Here is a 24,003-nt window from a genome sequence, read left to right on the forward strand (position 1 = left end):
ACAACCTGGGCATGTGCCCTGACCCGGAATTGAACCTTGACCTCCTGGTTCATGGGTTGACACTCAACCACTTAGCCATGTGGGTCAGGCTAATTATTTTCTTCTTAATGGTTTTGAATCCCAGTGTTAATTTGATCCTTATATTATTGAATTAAACTATAGTTGTTTCATATGTTTTGTGCTTAATCTCTTAACTTAGATTTTTATGTCTGTCTTTCATAGATATTGCCAGTGTTTTTTTTAAAGCAATTTTATTTAGAAACGGTTTGGGCTAATGGCATAGTTTAGGCAGTAGAAAAGAAATAAAAGACATATTTTGTGTTAAGTGTTTTAAGGTGTTTTTTAAAAACCCAACTAATGCTAATCTGACTTTAAAGAAATAAATATCTAGTTTATCTCACTGTTGATATTATTATCTTAGTGCCATCCTTTACAAAAGGTAATTTTGAAGTTAGTGCTCAGTACTACATCCTTAGTGATGAGTATGATTAAAGGTATTCATTATAAAATCAGGCCATGAGAAGAATAAGCAACTAATTCTAAGAATTCTTTCTGTTTTTATTAGAAACAGAAAGGTTTTTTTTGTAATTTTTCAATTACAGTTTTTTGGTTTTTTTATAATTTTTCAATTACCGTTTGCATACAGTATTATTTTGTATTAGTTTCAGGTGTGCAGTATAGTGGCTAGACAATTATGTACTTCCCAAAGTGTTCCCCCAATATTTTCAGTAGTCACTTAGCATAGTTATTACAATATTATTTTTTAATATGTTTTTATTGATTTTTAGATAGAGAAGGAGGGAGAGGGAGAAGGAGAGATAGAAACATCTATGAGAGAGACACATCTATTGGCTGCCTCCTATATACCTCCTACTGGGGATCGAGCAGCAACCTCAGCATGTGTCCTGACGGGGAATCGAACCTAAGACTTCTTGGTCCATGGGACGATTCTCAATCCACTGAGCCATACCAGCTGGACGATAATATTATCGACTATATTCCCTATGCTGTACTTTACATCCCTGTGACTATTTTGTAACTACCAATTTGCACTTGTTAATCCCTTCACCTTTTTCACCCAGTCCCCCAACTCCCCTCTGCCAGTCTATTTTCTCTATCTATGAGTCTGTTTACATTTCGTTTATTCCAGTGGTTCTCAACCTTCCTAATGCTGCGACCCTCTAATACAGTTCCTCATGTTGTGGTGACCCCAACCATAAAATTATTTTCCTTGCTACTTCATAACTGTAATTTTGCTACTGTTATGAATCGTAATGTAAATATCTGATATGCAGGATGTATTTTCATTGTTACAAATTGAACATAATTAAAGCATAGTGATTAATCACAAAAACAATATGTAATTATATATGTGTTTTCCGATGGTCTTAGGCGACCCCTGTGAAAGGGTCGTTCGATCCCCAAAGGTTGAGAACTGCTGGTTTATTCATTTATTTTGTAGAACAATTTTCTTTTTTACATTTAATTGATGCATGAGACTTAGAGAAGCAGTTACTGATTTTTAACTATAAAAAGTCCCTTTCTCAATTTTTTTTCTTGCAATCATAGTCTTCAAGGCCTTTCATTTCCCTGAATTTTCTGATATCTAACAATTTTATAATTTAAAAATCTTGTTGCCTCAAAATAATTCTTAGCCCACAAAAGAATATAAATTATATATTTTTTTAAATTTCAAAATAAAGGATCCTGCATGCTGAATTCTATATTGGGTTGGCTGCAACTTTTAAAAAGAAAAAAAAATAACTTACATGTGTATTCAGTGGACTGTTGATATTTTGATGTTCTTTTAAATGCACAGCATTCAAACTCAAGTTCTTCCTGATATGAATATTAACATATGTGTTTGAGACACTAGGAAACATTAACGTTTTTTATTGTAGTCATTTCTGTCCAAGCTGTTTGGGTGGATTGAGCAGTAACTGCTGTCTTTTTTTTTGTTATGCCACAGATTTCACATTTTTATGCTAATGGCCTTTGAAACATCCAGTAAAACTTATTTTAGAATCTGACTGAATAAGTAATACAGCTATTACTGAACTGCTTATTTTGGCAAGTATTTTCAGTGTATTTCTCACTTAGGAATAAATTCATGTTAATTTTTTTAGATATGACAATAGCATTGGGATTTTTTATTTTTATTTAAATATAGTTGTTGGGTTTATTTTTTAGGATTCCTTATTTTCATTTTTTAAAGGACTCTTAAAACACTTTTAAATATTTTATGCTGAATTATTTATAGAATTATATATCTGGAATTTGCTTCAAAATAATTTTGGAGGGTAAAATTTGCCATAATAAAAAGTTTTTAAAAATACATAAATTAATCTCCATGGGTTGGTTGACTGTTCAGTATTTTGTATTGAACATATCAAATTTTATTTCCTAAAATTGCATCAGTTTTTTTTTAATCTTTTATTTTGAAGTAATTTTAAATTTATACAAAAGTGATAATAGTACAAAGAACTCCCATATACACTTCCCCCAGATTCCCTAGTTATTAACATTTTGTCTCCTATTTACTTTATCATTTTTTCTTTCCTCATATTTGTATATACACATTTACATATACATAAAATTATTTTTGTTCTGAACATTGAAGAATAAAGTACAGAAATGATGGCATGATATCCCTTTATCCCTATTTACTTCAGTGTCTATCTACTAAAATCTCTGCATACATAACCACACTATAATTATAAAAATCAGGCAATTAACATTTTTACTTTATTTAACTACAGCCCTAATTTCAGATTTTGTCACTTGTCCCAGTAATACCCTTTTAGCCTAGACTAGAGTCTAGGGCCCTAGACAAAAATGGAAAGTTTCTGGTCTAGTATCCAAAAATTTAGATTTGTCTAATGTTTCCTCCTGATTCACTTTAGGTTATGTCTTTGTCTCAGGAATAGTACAGAACTAACATTTCATTCAGTGTATCATATGAAGAAAATCCCCCAACTTTACAAAGAGTTTTGGTTCTGTTTGTCTAGGTTGTTTTGCCATTCCACAAATGTGAGGAGTTGAACCATTAAGTTCTTCTGTCTGATGTGAGGAGCTATTGTTTCTTTTTTCTAACATGTGAGAATGGATTGAAAGAACTATTGGTTCTATATTTGTAGCCTTCATTCAAGTTGCTGCAGAGTAAATTTCATGTGCATGACTTTTTTTTTAATTATTATATTTATATATATTTTTTTAAATGGAAATGTTTCCACAACATCCATCGGTTATTTTTATTCTACTTCAGAATATTCTTCTTGCCCTTGCCATTCTTCCTTCTCTTATTTACATTATAGCTAATGTTTTCTTTTTTCTTTATTGATTCAGGTATTACATATGTGTCCTTATTGCCCCATTATCCCCCCATTCCCCCACTCAAAGTGTCAGTGGAAAATTTTCATATAACTTTGTCATGATTGCCACTGTGCTGACAGTAACTGTCTAATTCCATAGATTATAAAATGTATCTCAATATTAAGAAGTTAAATTATTTTTTCTTAGAAGCAATGAAATAAAGTTTATTCTCTAGCTTTCCCAATCAGAAAATAGAGATGTCAGCTCTTAATCTGGATATTTTTCACAGTATAGCAAAATTCTTAAACCCACTTACATAGACTTTTTTTTTTTAAGTGTTTGCTTCTAAGAATAGTATGAGTTTCGAGTATAATGAAATGGGAGTATCATTTCTCTAAAACTTTGATTTAGAAATAACTAAAACATTGAAATATCTCCTAGAAACTATAGTTACTCACTGAAATGTTATTTAGGTAAGGAATGCGCAAACTTTTCTGCAATATCCTTAAGGTAAATAAGACTTGCTGGGTCGTATGGTCTGTCAAAACTACTTAACCCTGCCACTATAGTAAGAACTGTCCATAGACAGTTTGAAAATGAGTAGGCTTGGCTATGTTCCAGTATATGTACAAAATAGGCAATTAGCCAGGTAGTTTTGTAGTTTGCTGACCCTGGATTTTGACCCCTATGTCAGAACATTTCAGCTAAATGATGCTGCCATTTACAGGCTGGTTCTCATTTGAGGGTTATAATTGCAGGAGCTACTATGGTGGTACTGTATATATAAAAAGAAATAAAACAAAAAGAGACCATAGGGATAAGCAAGCATTAATGGGAAGGAAGTTTGGGAATTATTTTAAGACTATACATTTAAAAGAGTGTTCTCTAAAATATTTATTGATGCCCCAGCATTGCAATAAATTCATTGCACTTACTCTGTAATGACATGTATGTATGTATGTATTTTCCTTACCTGAGAATATATATTTTTTTATTTTTGGAGAAAGAGAGAAACATTGATATGAGAGAAAAACATCGATGTGAGAGAGAAACATTGATCGGCTGCCTCCTATTACACATACCCACTGGGGATTGAACCCACAACCTTGATATATACCTTGAACGGAAATTGAACCCACAGTCTTTCGGTGTACAGGACAAGCTCCAACTAACTGAACCCCCCAAACACGGCTGTAAATTTTTAGATCAAGTTATCATTTGACATCTGAAGGAATTTTCTGGTAGTTTGTCTTAACATATTTGTTATTTTGCTGCAATTGCTTGAGCATGAGTTTTCTAGCCTGAGTAATGACATTGTTGGATAAGCAGATTAAGGAAAATTGGATTTGTACTTGTGTTTTATTGTCAGTAAAGAACTCTAGCAGACGATTAGCAATGCTAGCTTGAATTTTGACAGAGTGGTCCCAATTTTGGTCATCTTCTGTTCCAGTTCCCTTGTTATACCATTAGAGAAATAGGCCTGGAGGAGTTAATAGGGCCACTTAGATAGCTGGTTATGGCAGTACTGCATTTAGAGGCTGGGTCTTGTGATTTAGCTATTTATTCAGTTCACCAGGCTTACTCTATTGTGTTAATTAAGAAATGAAGCATGCCTTACAGAATCCAGGTGAGAGGTTATAGCACCTTGGTGGAGCACAGAAATGAGAAAAAATGCATTGAAGGGGTAATAACAGTTTCACTTTACCCACGTCCTTCCTTCCCCAAGCCAATACAGAACTATGCTGAGAAAGATCCCCTGGTCTGTAAAGACTGGGCAAGATAACTGCTTCTTAAGATGTGCAGACACCAACACAAAACTATAGAGTTCATGAAGAATCAGGGAAATTTGACACCACCAAAGAAACAAAATAAAGCTCCAGTAGCTGACCCTAAAAAAATGGAGAACTATAGCATAGGGAATATAGTCGATAATATTGTAATAACTATCTATGTATGGTGCCAGATGTGTACTAGAATTATTGGGGGCATCACTTGGTAAATTATATGATTGTCTAATCACTATGCTGTGCACCTGAAACTCATATAAAATAATATTAAATGTTAACTATAATTGAAAAATAACATTTAAAGAATTAAAGATAAATACATGAAGTAAATTTGGGGGGAAATGGAGAACTTTGAACTGCCTAACAAAGAATTCAAAATAATTATCTTAAAGAAGAAGCTCAGTGAGCTACAAGAAGACAATTAGATAACTAAATGAAATCAAGAAAACAATACATAAACAAAATGAATTCAACAAAGAGATAGAAACCATAGAAAAGAACCAAAGGAAATCCTGTAGCTGAAAAATAAAATGACTGAACTGAAAAAGATCAATAAATAGCTTCTACAGCAGAATCGATCAAGCAATAGAAAAAAACATGAGAATGAAAAAAAATGAAGAAAGCATACATGAATTAATGGAACACTGCAAAGTAAAACAATACAGGATGGGCAAAAGTAGGTTTACAGTTGTAATACGAATCCTATCTAATAAAAGACAAAAAAGGTAATTGACCGTACCTTCACTACGCTTCCCATTGGCTAATTTGCATACTGCAGGCAGGGCTGGCCAGCACCAGACGCCATTCGGGCCCCGTGTGCGGCCCTGGGTGGCCGGGCTTAGGTGGCGCGATCGCGTCACCTAAGCCCCACCCCAGCCGGGACCCCCCTGTGCCACCTAAGCCCTGCCGCCAGCCGGGACCCCATGGCAATCTGAGAGCAGGAAAGTGCTGCCCCAGGTCGCCATGGCGATCCAGCGATCGGTGAGCAAGAAAGTGCGACCTGTAGGCAGCACCCAGCAAGGCCTGCTCCTGGGTCACCGTGGGGATCCCAGAGCAGGAAAGTGTAGCCTGCAGGCAGCCCCCAGGGGGGCCTGCTCCTGGGTCGCCATGGCGATTCCAGAGCAGGAAAGTGCAGAGGGCAGGCAGCACCCAGAAGGGCCTGCTCCTGGGTTGGATGGTGATCCCAGAGCAGGAAAGTCTGGCCTGCAGGCAGCCCCCAGGTGGGCCTGCTCCTGGGTTGCCATGGCGATCCGAGAGCAGGGCTCCTGGCTGTGAGAGGGGCAGGCTGGGCTGAGGGAACCCCACACCCCAGTGCACGAATTTCGTGCACCGGGCCTCTAGTAAATTATAATACAATTAAAAAAATTTATTTCCTCTGAAAAAATTTCATTCTGTCTCTATTGCCATGATAGAATTTATTTATTAGTGTTCAAATTTGGAAACATGTTAGAGGGTAGGGTTCTAATATTTTTTTAAGTATATTTTTACTGATTTTAGAAGGAGGGAGGGAAAAGAAGAGAGAGAGATAGAAACATCAGTGATGAGAGAGAATCATTGATTGACTGCCTCCTGTATACCCCCTATTAGGGATCAAGCTCGCAACCCCTGCATGTGCCATGACCAGGAATTGAACCAGTGACTCCTGGTTCATGAGTGGATGCTCAACCACTGGGCAACACAGGTCAGGCTAGGGTTCTAATTTTAAGCAGTTAAGTTGCTATGACATGGTTTTGTTGGTTCTTTATTGCTTTAAGTTCATAAATAAACAATTCACAGGGATATGTTATTTTTGGATAAAAGTATATTAAGTTTGGACAGGGCTAGCAAAACAAAATAATAACATAGACTGCTTTATTCTGAAGCTTTCTATTTAATACTTTCCAGAATTCTCCCAATTTAAGACATTTATCTTCATTCCATGCAGTTCCCTTATTTCATCTCCTTCAGTTACTACCTTTCTTCCCCCAATAATAAACATATTTTCAAATCCACGGAGTTGATGTCAAAACTTTTTGACATGAACAATCAGTTTGTATCCTAATTTAATGCTTAAGATTTCTACTTTTAAAATACAGCAGAAGCTGCTTTGTAGCTGCAAGCTGCTTTGTAGCTCTGTATATTAAGACCCAAGATAATGTTGCTAATATAACAATAAATTTATTTGGTATTAGGTCATTATATAACATGTGCATCCATTCACATGTGGAGATTGTGTACTGGGTTATTTTCTCTCGCTCTCTTTTTTTTTTTTTTTTTTTTTTTTTTACTAGAAAGGATTTTCTAGTTAGAAGCTGAGATAAGCTGTGTTTGGGAGTGGAGAGGGTATCACTGTGTAATCTTGCTTGTTTAGTCAACTTCTAAATTCATACCTGACACTGAAACTTAGAATAAGAATGTTAGAACCTCCAGTGAACTAGAATCACTGATAAATGGCTTTATTTTCCACTTCTTTATATTAATGGTATCGTAAGGTGTAGCATGCTCTGCTTTTTTTTTTAATATAAGTAGGTTTTTTCTCTCCAGTGTGCTTAAATAGAACTTTAGAAAACATTATTAGGAAGAAAAGAGCTTAAATAAGTTCATATATTCTTTGTGGGGTATTTCCTATGTGATTCTAATTTTGTTCTTTCAGCTGGTATATTTGTCATATTTCCAAACCAGGTCTAATGGAAACATTTTCTTTCAGGATATCCTTCTCATTAATGTAGTAATTGAACAAATGATCTGTGACACTGATCCTGAGCTAGGAGGTGCTGTTCAGTTAATGGGACTTCTTCGTACTCTGATTGATCCAGAGAACATGCTGGCTACAACTAATGTAAGAAATTATTGTGAGATTCTTTTTTTTTTTAAGTTTTGATCTAATCAGCTGTGGGTGTTTTTTTAAATGTAATTGTAAATATAGAAATTTTGAAAATGTGTACAATATTGAAAAACAATAAATAGTTACGTATTTGTATACTTGGTATTCAAGTAGCAATGGTATTCCTATAACAGTTCGCTTGGCAGAATACAATCATGTAATGTATAAAATCTTAGTGAAACGTTAGCACTTCTGTTTTGACCCTTGGCCTTTAAGAAGTATGTTAACTTCTTAAAAATTAATATACAACAATGTGAATATATTTAACAGTAGTGAACTATAAATGTAAAGGTGGTTAAATGGTAAGTTTTGTTGGTTTTTTTATTATAATAAGAAAGGAAAAATTATGCAACATCATATAGTGCATGTACACAAACCTAAATAGTATAGCCTACTACACCTAGGCTATTTGGAATATCACCATCTTGTATGTTTTTTGTCATTGACCAAACTGTCATTATGTAGTGCATAAATAAAACATTAAAAATATATCCTCTTTATTATCTAAATAAATTTATACTTATAAAAGTACTTACAATTGATATAAGCTATAACATGAATTGTTTATTAAATCATTCCTTCATAATTTTTTTTTAAATGGAAAACTGTGTATTGAATGGTCTCAACTGCATAGTAAAAAAAAGTCAATGAAAATAGAAAGACTTAAGAAACTATCCCAAAATATTAATAGTAATTGTCTCAAACCAATGGGATATTTTTTCTTTATAAAATGTCCTCATATTTAGAAAACATGTATTACTTTTAAATTATATACAAATATATTGGGCCAGTTGTATAAAAAATTAGTAGCCCAGAAAATAAAAAAGCATTATTTTCCAAATTTCCAAAAACATTTTAAAAGTAGATCTAAATTCTATTCTGTTCTGTTTCTAGTGGCTTGATAAATTGATTTGGTGGATTTCCAAATTTGGATATATTGTGAAATATGGAGTATCAAATTTTAAATAGTTAAGTTGCTCTTATATTGCTTGATAGATTCTTCATTGCATTTCAGATCATAGCATATTTGAAAAAAATTGTTCTGACTAATTACCTAAAAACAAATGTTTTTAATACTATCTGATCTTTTTCTTGCTTTCATTTTTATTTGTAATATGAAATAGATTTGATTTTTTAATTCTGCAGAAGTAAGATTAAGGTGAATATAACTAGTTTTTTGGTTCTTTCACAGTATCTTAAAGTGTCTGTTGTTTGTGTATGACCCGCTTTTTCATACTGCTAATTCTTGAAGACATGTTATTAATTATAAAGGTAATAAAGTATTTTTTAAATTCTTTTTTTCAGAAAACTGAAAAAAGTGAATTTCTAAATTTCTTCTACAACCATTGTATGCATGTCCTCACAGCACCACTTTTAACCAATACTTCAGAAGACAGATATGAAAAGGGTAGGGTTTCTTACTTATCTGCTTATGATTTCTGTTTTTAAAAAGTAAAGTAAGTATTATAAGTGACAAGCTATTTACTTAGTTCTTTATTTGGTGTAGTTTATATATTCACAAATCATCAGCTACAATTTCTGGCTTCAGTTTATTGAAGTGGAATGATAACCTAAAAAATTTTTTTTTATTAAATCTTTATTGTTGAAAGTATTACACATGTCCCCCTTTTTCCCCCACCCCGTCTAAAGTTTTTTTTTAAGCAGTCTGAGTGCAAAGTGCAAATCCTACTATGGTTTTATGTACTTCCCATTAAGTATTCATAGTTGTGTATATCTCATTTGGCAACAGTTTTTATTGATTTCTACTGTATTTCTGTATTCTGTAAATCTGTATTTCATCAGTTTGCAATATTTATTTTCTTTTTTTTTAATATATTTTATTGATTTTTACAGAGAGGAAGGGAGAGGGATAGAAAGTTAGAAACATTGATCAGCTGCCTCCTGAACACTCCCCACTGGGGATGTGCCCACAACCAAGGTACATGCCCTTGACTGGAATCGAACCTGGGACCCTTGAGTCTGCAGGCTCCATCCACTGAGCCAAACCGGTTAGGGCAGTTTGCAATATTTAAATAATGTAATCATACTACCAAATATAAGTATCATAAACAAATCATTGACTTACCAGAATATCACTCAACTTATGAAATGAGATATGTGAAGGACATATTCTCTTAGACTGTTGGTTAATTTGAGTCAGTTAAGAGAATTTGTACTAAACTAATAAAGTTGTAGAAGAGGCATACCCACATAATATCATCAATTCTATTTCTGAGTATATTTTCTAGGGAACATTTATGCATATGCATGACAGTTACAAGAGTGTTGTTGCTTTGTTCATGGTAGGAAAATTAAAGTGTGGTGTATGTATATATTGGCAGTTAAAATAATTGAATATATATTGATCTGTCATCTGACTAGTTCTCAAAAATGTAAAGTTGAATGGGTAAAAAATTTATTGCAGAATGGTTCCATTTACATAAATTAAAATAAATACGCTTTAAACATTCAGTTTAAAATAAAACACTTCCAGCATATAGAAATATTTAGATAATAGCTTGACAGACATCCATATACCTCCTATTGGCTCTCCCATTCTCATTCCACCCCACCTACCAATATCCCTCAAGGAATGCTGAATTTGGAGTTTATCACCCCTATGCTCGTTTATGTTATTATGACATGTATAATGCATTACTTTCCATGTTTTCAAACTTGATATGCATTGATTTCAATTCTGTATATTCTGCAATTTTTTTTTTTTTTACCCACTGCTTTTTGTTTTTTAATCCTTATTGGAGTATATTTTTGGAAGGAGGGAGGAGAGAGAAACATCAATTGATTGCCTCTGTATGCAATCGATTCATATAAATATATATATATACTAGAGGCCGGGGGCACAAAAATTTGTGCATTCGGGAGGGTCCCTCAGCCCGGCCTGTGCCCTCTCACAGTCTGGGACCCCTTGGGGGATGACCACCTGCTGGCTTAGGCCCGCTCCCCAGGGGATTGGGCCTAAGCTGGCAGTCAGACATCCCTCTGGCAGCCCAGGAGCCCTCGGGGGATGTCCACCTGCCAGCGGGAAGCAGGCCTAAGCTGCAGTCGGACATCCTTAGTGCTGCTGAGAAGGCGGGAGAGGCTCCCACCACCACCGCTGTACTGGCAGCCATCAGCCTGGCTTGTGGCTGAGCAGAGCTCCCCTGTGGGAGCGCACTGACCACCAGGGGGCAGCTCCTGCATTGAGCGTCTGCCCCTTGGTGGTCAGTGTGTGTCATAGTGACCAGTCATTCCCAGTCGTTCTGCTGTCAGGGTCAATTTGCATATTACCCTTTTATTATATAGGATATATACACACATACATACACACACATATATATAATTTTTATTTATTTCAGAGAGGAAAGGAGAGGGAGAGAGAGATAGAAATATTGATGATGAGAAAGAATCATTGATCAGCTTCCCCCTGCATGCCCCACAGGAATCAAGCCCACAACCCAGGCATGTGCCCTGACTGGGAATCGAACCATGACTTCCTGGTTCATAGGTCGACACTCTACCACTGAACCTTGCTGGCTGGGCCCGATCGATTCTCTTTAATCATTGATGTTTCTATATCTCTCTACCTTTCCCTTCTCTCTGAAATCAGTAAAAAAAATTTTTTTTTAAAAAATCAAAGTATAAATCATCTATTATTAACATTTGTGTTATTATAGAACTTAAGAAATATCTATATGGATAGACATATTCAGATTGTTGGAGGATGGCTGAGAGAAGATAAAAGTTGACATATCAGTCTTATCTCTGGTTGTAATCTCATTTTTTATCAGAACATTTATAATTTTCTTTTAATAACTTCTTGTCTATAACCAGTTCTATAAAAGACTGCAGATAAAGGTATAATATTGAACTGAATATAATAACAACTAATTCTTAGTGTTTATTATGTAGATAAAAGGAGATTATGTGCTTTCTATATTGTAGTGCCAGGGAAGTATGAGATATTATTACTGAAGTAACTGATTTAAAATTTTTTTATTAGATAATATAGTTGGATCTAACAAAAACAGCATGATTTGTCCTGGTAAGTATATGTTTTTATTTTATTAACTAATGCAAATAGTAAACTTTTCCTCCTCAGAGTATAATATACTTGTACAAAGTTAATAAGAAAAGCATATTTTCACCAAAAACAGAATCCAAAAATACTCTTTTTTTCTTTATTACAAATAAAATATTCCTCTTTCTCCCATATAAAAAAAATGGAAAACCATTTGGAATTTGGTTTGTTTCTGTAGATTTAGAACTTGTTTTTTGATATTTTTTGAGAAGACATCTGGACATTGGTGATTTATTTTATGCTTATTTTTGAAATCTAGTAAACTAAGACCAATTAGTTAGGAATTAGTGTTTATAACAGCCTTGTGTTTAAAATTTATTTATAAATCTGAGTGGAAACACTTGCTTTTACTTGTAACATGCATACCAGGTATGGGCTTGGTAGTACAGAAAATATGCCTGTGTACCCAGCATCCTGTCTGTTTTACCTGGTTCATCAAAGCTGTAGAAAAGCCAGTTTCAAAGGAGACAGTTCAGATATTGGATGAGTAATTTTAATTAACACAGTAGATCATTGCCACAAAATCTTTTATAAGTAAAATTTGGGACTTGAGAAATTAAAATAGTTTAATTGTAAGGTACTAGTTCAAATGTTGGTTGTTATACAAATTGGTCTGGAGCAAGTAAGACTCTTTACTTGATTTAAAGTAGAAAAGATCTTTGAAATACCAGAATTGTATTTTGTATATTTAATGGTCATCCTGTTATTTAAAAGAATGTTAATTTATTCCTGAAAAATAAAATAGTTGTACCAGGTGATGTCAGTTATTTTTTTTCTATTTTACAAGACTGTGATTCCATAAATTGCTCACAGTTTAATATTTTCTTATCTAAAATTTTCATAATAGGTGTAGATAGTTACCTATATAAGCCCTTCAATTATATTCAATTTTGAGCTCTGGAAGCAGTTTGAAATCATTCCATGAGTGTATAAACCAAAGCCTCTTGAAAATAAAGCTAGTATATTTCAGTAGACCTCTCATGGGTATTATAGTTTGATGTTAAAAAGATCAGTGTTAAAAAAAAAAAAACTTGATGGAACATTTTTCACTTGATATTCAAATAGCCAAAAATGTTATTTTCTTAAAAATATTTTTAAAGAAAGCATATTAATTTTTCTTGGGAAATTTGCATTGCAACATTTTAGGCAAAAAGTTTGAGGTACATTCTCCTTTACTGTGGACCCTTTTATAGATTTATTAATATTAACCACTACAATAGTATGTATTAAAGAAACATTACCAAGAAAATCTCAGTGTATTGAGGGTTTTATTATCATGTTTGTAAACTTTTATTGAGGGTTTTTTCCCTCTTAACATTATTAAATATACAGGAGCTTTAGAAAAGTATCTAGTAACTAGGTAAAATTTACAATGCTTCTGGAGAGTCTGCCTAATGAAAAAGTAAAAATCTATAGCTTCTTTAATTGATATAAAAATGAGAAGGAAATATAATTTTACTTTTGTTCTAAAATATAGGATATGAGCTTTATTCTTTTTTACTGAGATGTATTGCAGTAGTTGACTTTCATGTGATGACTTTCTTTGTAGATAATTATCAAACAGCACAGCTGCTTGCTCTAATTTTAGAGCTACTCACATTTTGTGTGGAACATCACACATATCACATAAAAAACTATATTATGAACAAGGACTTGCTAAGAAGAGTCTTGGTCTTGATGAATTCAAAGCATACTTTCCTGGCATTGTGTAAGTAACAATTTAAGTGAACAGTCTAGTAAATCATTTTAAGGAACAACATTTTTAATAGAGATAAAAGCCAAAGTTACCCATGTGAATTTATTTTTTAGCAGTATATTTGCTATTAAAAAGATGATTATGAGAAATACTGATCTTTTATTTAATGGATAAGAGGAATAGGTCATAGTGCTTCCCCACCCACATATATTTGTTCACATTTAGATTCAATTAGCTTAATTGGGATCCCTGTGCAAAGATAGTATTTTACTAATAGAACTAGTCTTACTATCTTTTACATCTGCTTCATAAAATTGTTATTTAGTAGTGACTATATTTTTGAGATATGGGCCTTGATATATTTTTGTTGTGTAACTCAGGTTATTTATTGAACTTGTAAAATATTTGCAACAATGTTGATTTTTGGAAACTTTTTCTTTCCTCTTCATAATTTCACTTGCAAATAGAAATAAATAAGCTTTCTTTTCCTTTCAAGTAAAAAGAGTTGTATGGGTTTTTTCTGAGCATAAAAATTATAATTTAAATGTAAGCATTAACTTAATGTATAGAGAAAAGGTTAATCTCCCTAATACTTCTTTTATTTTTAAGGCCTTAAAGTCACCTCTACCTGTACTGTTAACTACCTGTACTGTTTCTTTTCCATTCCTTTTTCCATACTTGTCAAGATTTACATACACATATTCACACGGGGTTTTTTGTTGTTGTTTTTTTACAAAAACAGGCTTATACTAACATATTTACAAGTCCCTTAATATTACTGTAGGTCAGTGGATATGGTGTGAACCAATTTTTGTTTCCTAAACACACTTGAGTAATATTTCTTAGAGTGGCTCTTCCACATTTATTTTACCATTCTCTAATACATGAATTGCAAAATTGTTTGAGTATTTTGCCACTCCAAACAACACTGTAGTAAATAGTCTAATATGTAAATCTTTTATATACTAGTTGATTTTTTCCAATAATGGGATTGCCAGGACAAAATGTTTATGTATTTTAATATGTCCTTTTAAATTTTAATTAGACATACAGCTTCCAGATTTCTTTCCCAAAGATTAAAGCACTTGACATTCTTCTAGCATTTGATGTTTGTTACTGGTTTTTTTTTTTAATGTTATCAAACTAATGATGGAAAATGTGGTATTCCCTTTTTGTATTAATTTACATAAACATATTTTTCTTAACATTTTTTTATTTTTTAGTGCTTTTGTATTTTATCTGTTATACCCACACTGTTCTGAGTATTACCAACATTTGTGTTTTGAGGTTTTAGTGTATTTTTTAATCTCTTTACTATGGAGCTACCTGCCTAGGTAGTTTATTTATCTTCCAATAGCCAATTATTGGGGATTTTTTTTATTAGCTCTGGCCACTAATTTGTACAGGTTTTGCGTGGTCTTTACCTATTTTTTTCAAAGCCCAATAATTTTTAGTGCACAATTTTGCTTTTCATTCTAAAAGACTATATACATTATTTTATGTAAAAATACTTATATAATGATTAATATTAGTAAGACCATTGACTTATTCCGTCTTATTTTTAATCAGGTGCTCTTCGTTTTATGCGGCGGATAATTGGCCTTAAAGATGAATTTTATAATCGTTACATCACGAAGGGAAATCTTTTTGAGCCAGTTATAAATGCTCTTCTGGATAATGGAACTCGGTACAATTTGTTAAATTCAGCTGTTATTGAGTTATTTGAATTTATAAGAGTGGTAAGTTTATATTAAATGATTCTTAGTAAAGTAGAATAATTATATATTTAGTGATGTTAATATTTTAAATTGAGAAATTTAGCATAGTCTTTGGACCCATATTTATTCTATAATCTTCTTAGTTCCATTTATTTGCCAAGTGTATCAGGATGAAATTTGGCATATGTGGACATTTCAGTCAAGCATGCCATTCATGTGATCTCTTTGATCAATTGTAGGGGTAGTGATAAAAATGAATAGGAAGATTGAAAATAATTTCTTTGTTAGATACTCATATGAGATGCATAAAAATAGGATATTATGGAATTTTAAGTTGAAGAAATCAGAGAGTTAGATGGATTACTCCAATTGCCTTATTTTACCGATGAGGGACTTGAGATGCCCAAAGTAATTAAGTGACCTATTCAAGAGCATCCATTTGGTTAGGAGCGCAGTCAGGGTTTGAAGTTATGTTACAATTCAATTTCAGACAACAAAAGATTTGTGATACCACCAGGGAAAGTGGCCACATGGTTAGAAAGAACTTGGAAAAAAGAAAGTCAAAGCTAGAAATTCATTTTCTAGTTTTGTTTCTGACGAATCAGATTTCTAGTGATGACATGCTGTTTTCACATGAAGATTATTTGAGCAACTGGATTGTTTTTCTAATATTGGTCACTTGCCAAGAGTATGATACTCAAAAGGATGAAGAGGATAGAACTGCTATCTTTAGCCTTTAGAAAAGAGGAAATGTGGGGTTTTTTGTTTTGTTTGTTGTTATTGTTTTTCTAAAAATATTGTTAACTAGCTCAAGCTCACCAAGTATCTGAACCCAGCTTCACAGTACACTGTTCTAATGAATCAGAGATTTATTTTTACATTTTTTTTCTTTAAAATTTTCAATGAGATACTAATAAATCATAGGGTTGACAAACCCATTTCTATTCCTGTGGTTGATTTTTGTCTTTCTAAAAATACAAATGGTTGATAAATGTACATTGAATCCTAAAATTTATCTTTTTGTTGAGTGTACAACACAGACCATTTTACATAGATTTCTAATTTTTCTTCTTGGCTTTTTTTTTTTTTTTGAGATGTCCAGGAAAACTCATTTAAAGACTTAAAATCCTTTATGCAGTCAGATTATGGTGGATCATTTAAAGAAGTGGCCTGTGTATTTCTTACGATAGTATTAAAGTCCTGAATCACAACTTTAATTATTTTTAATAATGAGCCTGCTTTGTACCCATTCATTGCAATGATCATTTAAAATGGTTCATTTGGAATTTAGAAGTTGTTACTACCAGTTTATTTCACAAATATTATACCATTGGAAGGAACACGGGGAATAAACTATTATTCGAGTTAATACTTTATCGGATCTGTATAGGTAATGTAGTCTGAGGAATCTATGTGTATATTTTAGGCAAGGCTTATCCCATTTTGATAGGATGTCATGTTAAATGAGAAGTCCTTAAGTAATACCTAACGTTTATTGAAAATATAATTTCAAAATCTGCTTTCTAATTAGTTTTGTGTTCTTGACCAAGCCTTTCAACTTCTCTTAGTGCCTCAACTTTCTTTTCTATAAAATCGGTCTAATAAAGCTTATTACATGAAAGTGCTTTTTAAATTGTAAAGTGCTACATAAGTGTGAAAAATGAACAGAAGGCATAAATTAAATCCATTTACTTTTGAAATGTTCTTTATAATCCCCCAAAAGGGCTCCAGTGAATTGCTTCTTCTTTTTTCCAAGTTTTCTGTGGAGTCCTGGCTCATGTATAAAGAAACTAGAACATTTATTTTTGGAAGGTGATTTTGAAACACCTTTTTTGATCAGTTTTGGAATTATTTTTAAAATTTTTAAGTCTTTCTCCTAACAAGCATTGTATTATATTTGAAATCTAAATTTTGTGCTTATACAGGAAGATATCAAGTCTCTTACTGCACATATAGTTGAAAACTTTTATAAAGCACTTGAATCGATTGAATATGTTCAGACATTCAAAGGATTGAAGACTAAATATGAGCAAGAAAAAGACAGACAAAATCAGAAACTGAACAGGTATTGTTTAAGTATATTGCATTTATAGCATATAAATTTATGTCCAAAATCACATATAGTTGGATTTGAAATTTACCCAGGAATTTTCTTACCATCATTAGATAGGACAGGATTATATGTAGGAGGGTAGGATATTCTCCCTATCCCAAATTTTTTATATGAAAAATTACTGCTCCATATTGTAACTCAAGATAAATTTTAATTAATAAATATTATCCAACTAAAATTATTTCAGCTCCTCTAGGTCATACATAATTATTATCAATTTTAATCATATGAATTTTAAGTCATTACTCAATATGTATGGTATGTTTCTTACAGTGTACCATCTATATTGCGTAGTAACAGATTTCGCAGAGATGCAAAAGCCTTGGAAGAGGATGAAGAAATGTGGTTTAATGAAGATGAAGAGGAGGAAGGAAAAACAGTTGTGGCACCAGTGGAAAAATCTAAGCCAGAAGATGATTTTCCAGATAGTTACGAAAAATTTATGGAGACTAAGAAAGGTATTAAAATTTTGAATTTTTAAATAGTGCACCCTCTTATAACTAATACAGAAATTATTAATTTGCTTGTAAAGGTCTGTCCATGTTTATACAGTATAAAAGACATAAAGTTTATGCTGAATCATAATTTTCAAATTATGCACTTTTTCTAAATTTGTTTGGGATTTCTTTTCATGGTTTTTTTTAAGCTTGCCATTTTACTATAGTCTTCATTTGCTATTTAGAAATTGCATTGCCTACTTATGCTTTTCCTTCTGTGAATAGTCTTGGCTTCTTTTCTATTCTGAATCTCCAATAATAACAAACACCATACAGATCCATAGAAACTTTCCAGAGCTCTCCACCTTTTGCTGCCAAGGAAACTAAGCTTGAAGTCACTTTGCTCTTTGAAATTTTAAAATCATTATAAACGTTACTTTTTATTTATTTTTTTATTGGGGTGACATTGGTTAATAAAATTATATAGGTTTCAGGTGTACAATTCTATAATACACCACCTGTATGTTGTATTATGTGTTCACCCCAAGTCAAGTCTCCTTTCATCACCATTTATCACCTCTATACTCTCTTCTACCTCCCCCCACACAAAAGTTTAATAAAGATACAATATCAAGAGAAATAAAAGTAAAATTTCCCATCTTTCCAGAGAATTAATCACTATAATTCTATGTCCTGAGAAATTACCATTATTGGAGTACTGTCCTGCATATATCATCTAAATGTTTAATAAAAATTTATATCTTGAAAAGGAAAAAAGCATTTTCTAAACTTTATATAAATTTGTGATTTTGAATGTGAGATTTCTAAAGGTATTTCTTATTTGTTAGGTTTCATTGAGTTATTACATTTTTCCCTGAAATTTGTTCTCAGCCTCATTCATTTTCCAATCATTAATACCATAAGTTCCATTTATTTTAGGCTTCAGGGGCAAATAGCCTATTAAAATGTCCTAAGGAATAGGCACCTTTTAATAGCCAGATTCTTCTACTTTTACTCATTATAGGCACTGTGCTGAAAGAGGCAATGAGGCAAAACTTGAAGTACTATGTCCAGTTAATCTTACATAATAAAAGGCTAATATGCAAATTGTCCCCTCAACCGGGAGTCCAACCAGTGGGTGGGGCCAGTCAGCCAGCCATCCTCGGCCCCTCCCCCAGCTAGCCCCGCCCCCGATTGCCCCCACACACACCCTTATCGGGGGCGGGGCTGGCCAGCCAACTGCCTATGGCCCCTACCCCCAGCCAGCCCGGCCCGATTGGCCCGATTGGGGCGGGCCGGCCAGACCCCACCCGTGCATGAATTCATGCACCAGGCCTCTAGTCATATATTAAAAAAATAGTAGCAACTAGGTGCTAAAGGATGGTAGACACCTATCTCATAAAAGAAACCCACACAGGAACCTGGTATAGTCAGGAAATAAAAGGCTAATAGACATGATCATATCATTTTCTTTAGGCATTTGAAATACTAACTTGTGGGAAAGATTATTAGGTATTTACAATAGAAGTATAGAGTCAGAGAGTGGAAGCTGCAGGGAGACAAAGAGTCAGGCAATTAATGAGTCCTTGGAAGTGTCTTGGATCCAGCTGTGTAGAATTCTATCATAGGATGGCTGATTTGTTATATGATTCTTAAGGTCCTTTCTAATCCTGAGATTTCTAAGATTCCAACTAATAAAGACATCACTATACATATCATACTCTTCTACTCCTTTAACTCTTATAAAGCAAAGACAATGTTTTCTAAGTTTTTAAATTACTGTTCTTTTCGAATGCTTTGACTTAGCAATATTAACTGATACAGGTTCAAAATTTTACTTTTGTTTTAGCAAAAGAAAGTGAAGACAAGGAAAACCTTCCAAAAAGGACATCTTCTGGTGGCTTCAAATTTACTTTCTCCCACTCGGCCAGTGCTGCTAATGGAGCCAACAGTACAAACAGTAAATCTGTAATGGCACAGACACCACCAGCAAGTTCCAATGGATCCTCTTCCAAAACGGCAACCTTGGCTTCATCAGTAACAGCCACTAAGGTATGTGAACCTTCTCTGCACATAAATAAACTTTTTTTGTTTTCATCTATAAAAATTATGTTTACTGAAGAAACTTTGGATAATAAAAATAATCCCAAAGAAGAAAAAGTTGCACAAGTCATCAGATAATATGACTGCTAACATGTGATTGATTTTTCTTTAGTATTTGGGTTTCTTTATCTGACATATAATTGAGGTCTTTCTATAAACAGTTTTCTATCCTGCTTTTATGTCTTTACTGTAATAACTTATGTTGTTAAACATTGTTGATGACTGTAGAATTTCATTTTACTTATCTGTATCATAATGTTTGTAAGCATCCCCTCCCTCCAGTAATATTTCAGATATCTGTTCATAGTCTTACCTTTTAAAAGTTAGCTTATGTTTTCTTCCCCCACCCCACCCCCCCCTCCGCCTGCTCGCCCGCACCGCCCTATGTTTTCTTGATATGAATGAATCTTTAGTTAAGGATATTACCTTTTGCCATTAGCATAGCAAATGTATTTCCCATTGGTTACTTTTTTTATGAACAAGTTTAAATTTTATATGAAACTTTTTTCTTTCATTTACGTTTTTATTATATGTAACCATCCTTTTCTCCAAAATGGAGTAGCTTAAAATAAAAAGGCATAAACATAGGGCAACTGTTAGTGAAAGGGTAAAAGGACAAGATGTGGGAAATGCCATAGTAGAAAACCTAACTGAAGTGATGCTTTTTGTTTTGAACACAAAGTACAAGTCTCAGGTTTTTGTACTTTGTTTTCAAAGTACAAACTGTAGAATCCTTATTCAGTGTTAGAGCGAGGTGTGCTCTTAAATTTTATTTACAGAAGTAGCATTTTCAATGGGATTCTACTGCTTTTAAAACACATTTTATGATTTTTTTTACTAGAAATTTTAAAATTAATTTTCACTTTTTGATAGGACAATTTAGTATAATATTGTGACACTATATTAAAGATATTTACTGTGGAGTTTTATTGTTTGGGTTCAAATCTTGGCTCTGCCTTTTACTAGCTGTTTGATCTTAAATAAGTTATTTAATCTCCCTGGGCCAATGAGAAGAACCTATTGATACAGGCTTCATATAAGGAACTATAGCAAGTGCTCTGCTTTTTTCAGGGAGTGTTATGTGTAGTTTGGTTTGTTTTTTTCCTGGCTTAACAGTCTACTATACCTGGCAAGTAGAAACTTACCTGTTGGTGTTCTGAGAGCCTAGAGAGGAAAGAGAGCTTAGAGTGAGGGTGGGGTGTCTCTGCTCAGTATACAAAATTTCAGTTCTTCCATTTTCAACCTGGTGCTTTACCCTTGCCCTTTCCTGTGCCTGAAGTGCAGAGCCTTTCTGGTTCATTCTCTTTGTAGTTGGTGGTGATGGGAGAGCAGAAGTCTCCTGGAGAAGGGGGGATGCAGGTGAGGGAATGAATGGATTGTAGAATTGGGAACTCAGCTGTCTGTTTTACTGACATGACTTAACTGTCTTCCCTGCTTTCCCCCGTGTTTTGGTGCCTTTACTTCCTATTTCTTTCTTGGGTTAAGTCAAATCAGATCTTTCTTGACATTTTCCTCTGTTAAAAATGAGTTACTAACTCTTGCCTCTGATTTCTCTTTCCCAAAAATGCCTTGATAGCTTTTTTCTGTTTTCTCCTTTCCTGTATCATCTTTGTTAAAATATACTTTTTCAAATTTCTTTTGTATTTGTGTGTGGTGATATTTTGTTGTTGTTGTTTCCTTTTTTAATTTCTTTGATAAATGCATTTACTTCCATTGTTTCCTGAAATCTCACTAAAATCAGTCTTCCAGAAAGTTAGCTTGACCTCTCCTCTAATTATACAAATGTAATACTTTTTAAAAGTTAGCACTAAGAAGAAAAAAGTAGATGAATTTTATTTATGAATACAGATGCAAAAATCCTTAACAATTTAACATATCCATATGCTAGTCCATATACAAAGATGATTCTCAATCAATGCTGTCTGATATTTGTTTAAAAACAGCACATTTATAGCTGTATATTAAAAATCTGGAATCCATTCAATTCTTCAGAGTATGCTTTTTTTTAAGTTGTTTTTTATTTTTATTTTTAATTTCAGAACATCCAGGGTGGTCACTTTAGGTGTCTGAATTTGCAAGGCCAGGCCAGGCCTCCACACAGGCCTCCCCGGAGTGGGTCAGGTTAGCATGTGGGCCCCCCTCCTTTTTTTAAAAAAATATATTTTGTTATTGATTTCAGAGAGGAAGGGAGGAGAGAGAGAAACATCAATGATGAGAGAGAATCATTGATTGGCTGCCTCCTGCATGCCCCCCACTGGGGATCAAGCCTGCAACCCAGGCATGTGCCCTTGGCCTGAATCGAACCTGGGACTCTTCAATCCGCAGGCTGATGCTCTATCCACTGAGCCAAGCCGGGCAGGGCCAGAGTATGCATTTTGGATTATAGGCTTTTTACTTCCAATATTTCACATTTTGTATTTTTATTATTTTTTATAGTAAAATGAGATTTTTTAAAAATGTATGTGAATTTGTTTATGGTGTGTGTATGTAGATAAGAGATACAACTGAAAATTAAATTTTGTAGCTGTGTTTTAGATAGAATATTAATCTTAAGCAAATAAATTTTATTTTTTAAAATTTTTATTTATTGAGTTTTAGAGAGAGAGAGGAAGAGAGAGAAATATCAATTTGTTGTTCCACTATTTATGCATTTATTTATGCTTCTTGTATGTGCCCTGACCAGGGATCGAACCCACAAGCAACCTTGGCATATCGCGGATGACCCTCTAACCAGCTGAGCTACTTAGCCAGGGTTGGGGGGGAATATTTTAAATGTTAACCATTTGGAACTGAAAAGTTTGTACATTATGATACATAATCCTAAGCATAATTAAAAGTTGCCTTGATAAGTTGCTATCATTTTTGTGAATAATTGACTGTTCGTCTTTTTTTGTGCTGAAATTTTGTTTTCTACTTCCTCCCGTCCAACTTGTTTGACTTAGAAACCAAATAAACAAATAATATTGATGTCATTAATAGCATCTAATTCAGTTATTGAACTGACTATACAACAAGCACTGTGCCAAGGACATTACATGTTTTGTTTTCAAAATAGTTCAATAAGGTCTAAGTGCTACTATTATACTAATTTTATAAATAAGGAATCTGAAGCATAAAAATCACTTGCCCCCAAGGTCATGTACCTAAAAAGTGGTGGCATTGGAATTTGAAGTCAGGCAGTCAGACTACAATCAATATATTCTTAACAATTTAGCAATACTACTTCTTGCTTATCAAACTTAAGACTTGTGTGTTAAGCTGAAAATGAAGCAGAATGATTCTCACATATGTTTTATTTAGTTCACAGACTTTCAGCTAACCATTTCCAGCTGCTCCCAGGCCTTTGTTGATTAATATTACAGTGTTTTAGTTATATTCTGGTAAAGTGTTAATTCCAGATACCAAGATTCTTTAAGTACTTAGTGCTTGAAATAAGTACAGTGCTTACAGTTGCCCCTTTAACCTGTAGGACAAGTGTATAAGTTTCATGTGACCCATTTAAAATGAAAGCAAAACAGACGACATACAATTTTCTGGGTAAAGTGTCCAGGCCTTTAATAGGATTTTCAAAGGGGTTCATTACTCATAAAAGGTCGAACACCTGAATTACCTCATTCTTACTTTTCTTTTGGTTAGAAAGAGGTAGCCCTAACATTTTTATTCATTAGTGTTTAGGACCCATTTCATGTGTTTACTATTGTCTGCCATTTGAAATCACTATACTTAGTGATAAAATATATAATGAGGAACAGAGTCAGAAGAGATTTCTTGTCACTGACTGGCTATTCTCTCTAGTTTAAAATTAGAGAAATTAACTAGTTCCTCTCCAAAGTCCTTCCAGCTCCAAATGTCATGATTCTTTGTCCAGCCCTACTGTTTAGAAATACTTTTCCACA

At 33.4% G+C, this 24,003-nt stretch overlaps 1 protein-coding gene across 3 annotated transcripts in view; it reads left to right on the forward strand.

The window, feature by feature from the left end:
- The window catches only part of PPP4R3B (protein phosphatase 4, regulatory subunit 3B), a 47,814-nt gene that overhangs the window by 21,997 nt on the left and 1,814 nt on the right, over nt 1–24,003 (forward strand). For 2 of the 3 annotated variants that reach the window (XM_005884591.2, XM_014532034.1), the window contains 8 exons: nt 7,786–7,917; nt 9,268–9,370; nt 11,963–12,004; nt 13,590–13,748; nt 15,306–15,475; nt 17,380–17,519; nt 17,841–18,025; nt 19,854–20,056. In XM_005884591.2, coding sequence (XP_005884653.1) covers nt 7,786–7,917; nt 9,268–9,370; nt 11,963–12,004; nt 13,590–13,748; nt 15,306–15,475; nt 17,380–17,519; nt 17,841–18,025; nt 19,854–20,056 — 1,134 coding nt within the window. The remainder of the gene's footprint in view (nt 1–7,785; nt 7,918–9,267; nt 9,371–11,962; nt 12,005–13,589; nt 13,749–15,305; nt 15,476–17,379; nt 17,520–17,840; nt 18,026–19,853; nt 20,057–24,003) is intronic. The other variant, XM_005884592.2, reaches the window with a different exon arrangement.

Source organism: Myotis brandtii, unplaced genomic scaffold (genome assembly GCF_000412655.1).
Source record: "Myotis brandtii unplaced genomic scaffold, ASM41265v1 scaffold84, whole genome shotgun sequence".
In the NCBI taxonomy this organism is placed as follows: domain Eukaryota; kingdom Metazoa; phylum Chordata; class Mammalia; order Chiroptera; family Vespertilionidae; genus Myotis; species Myotis brandtii.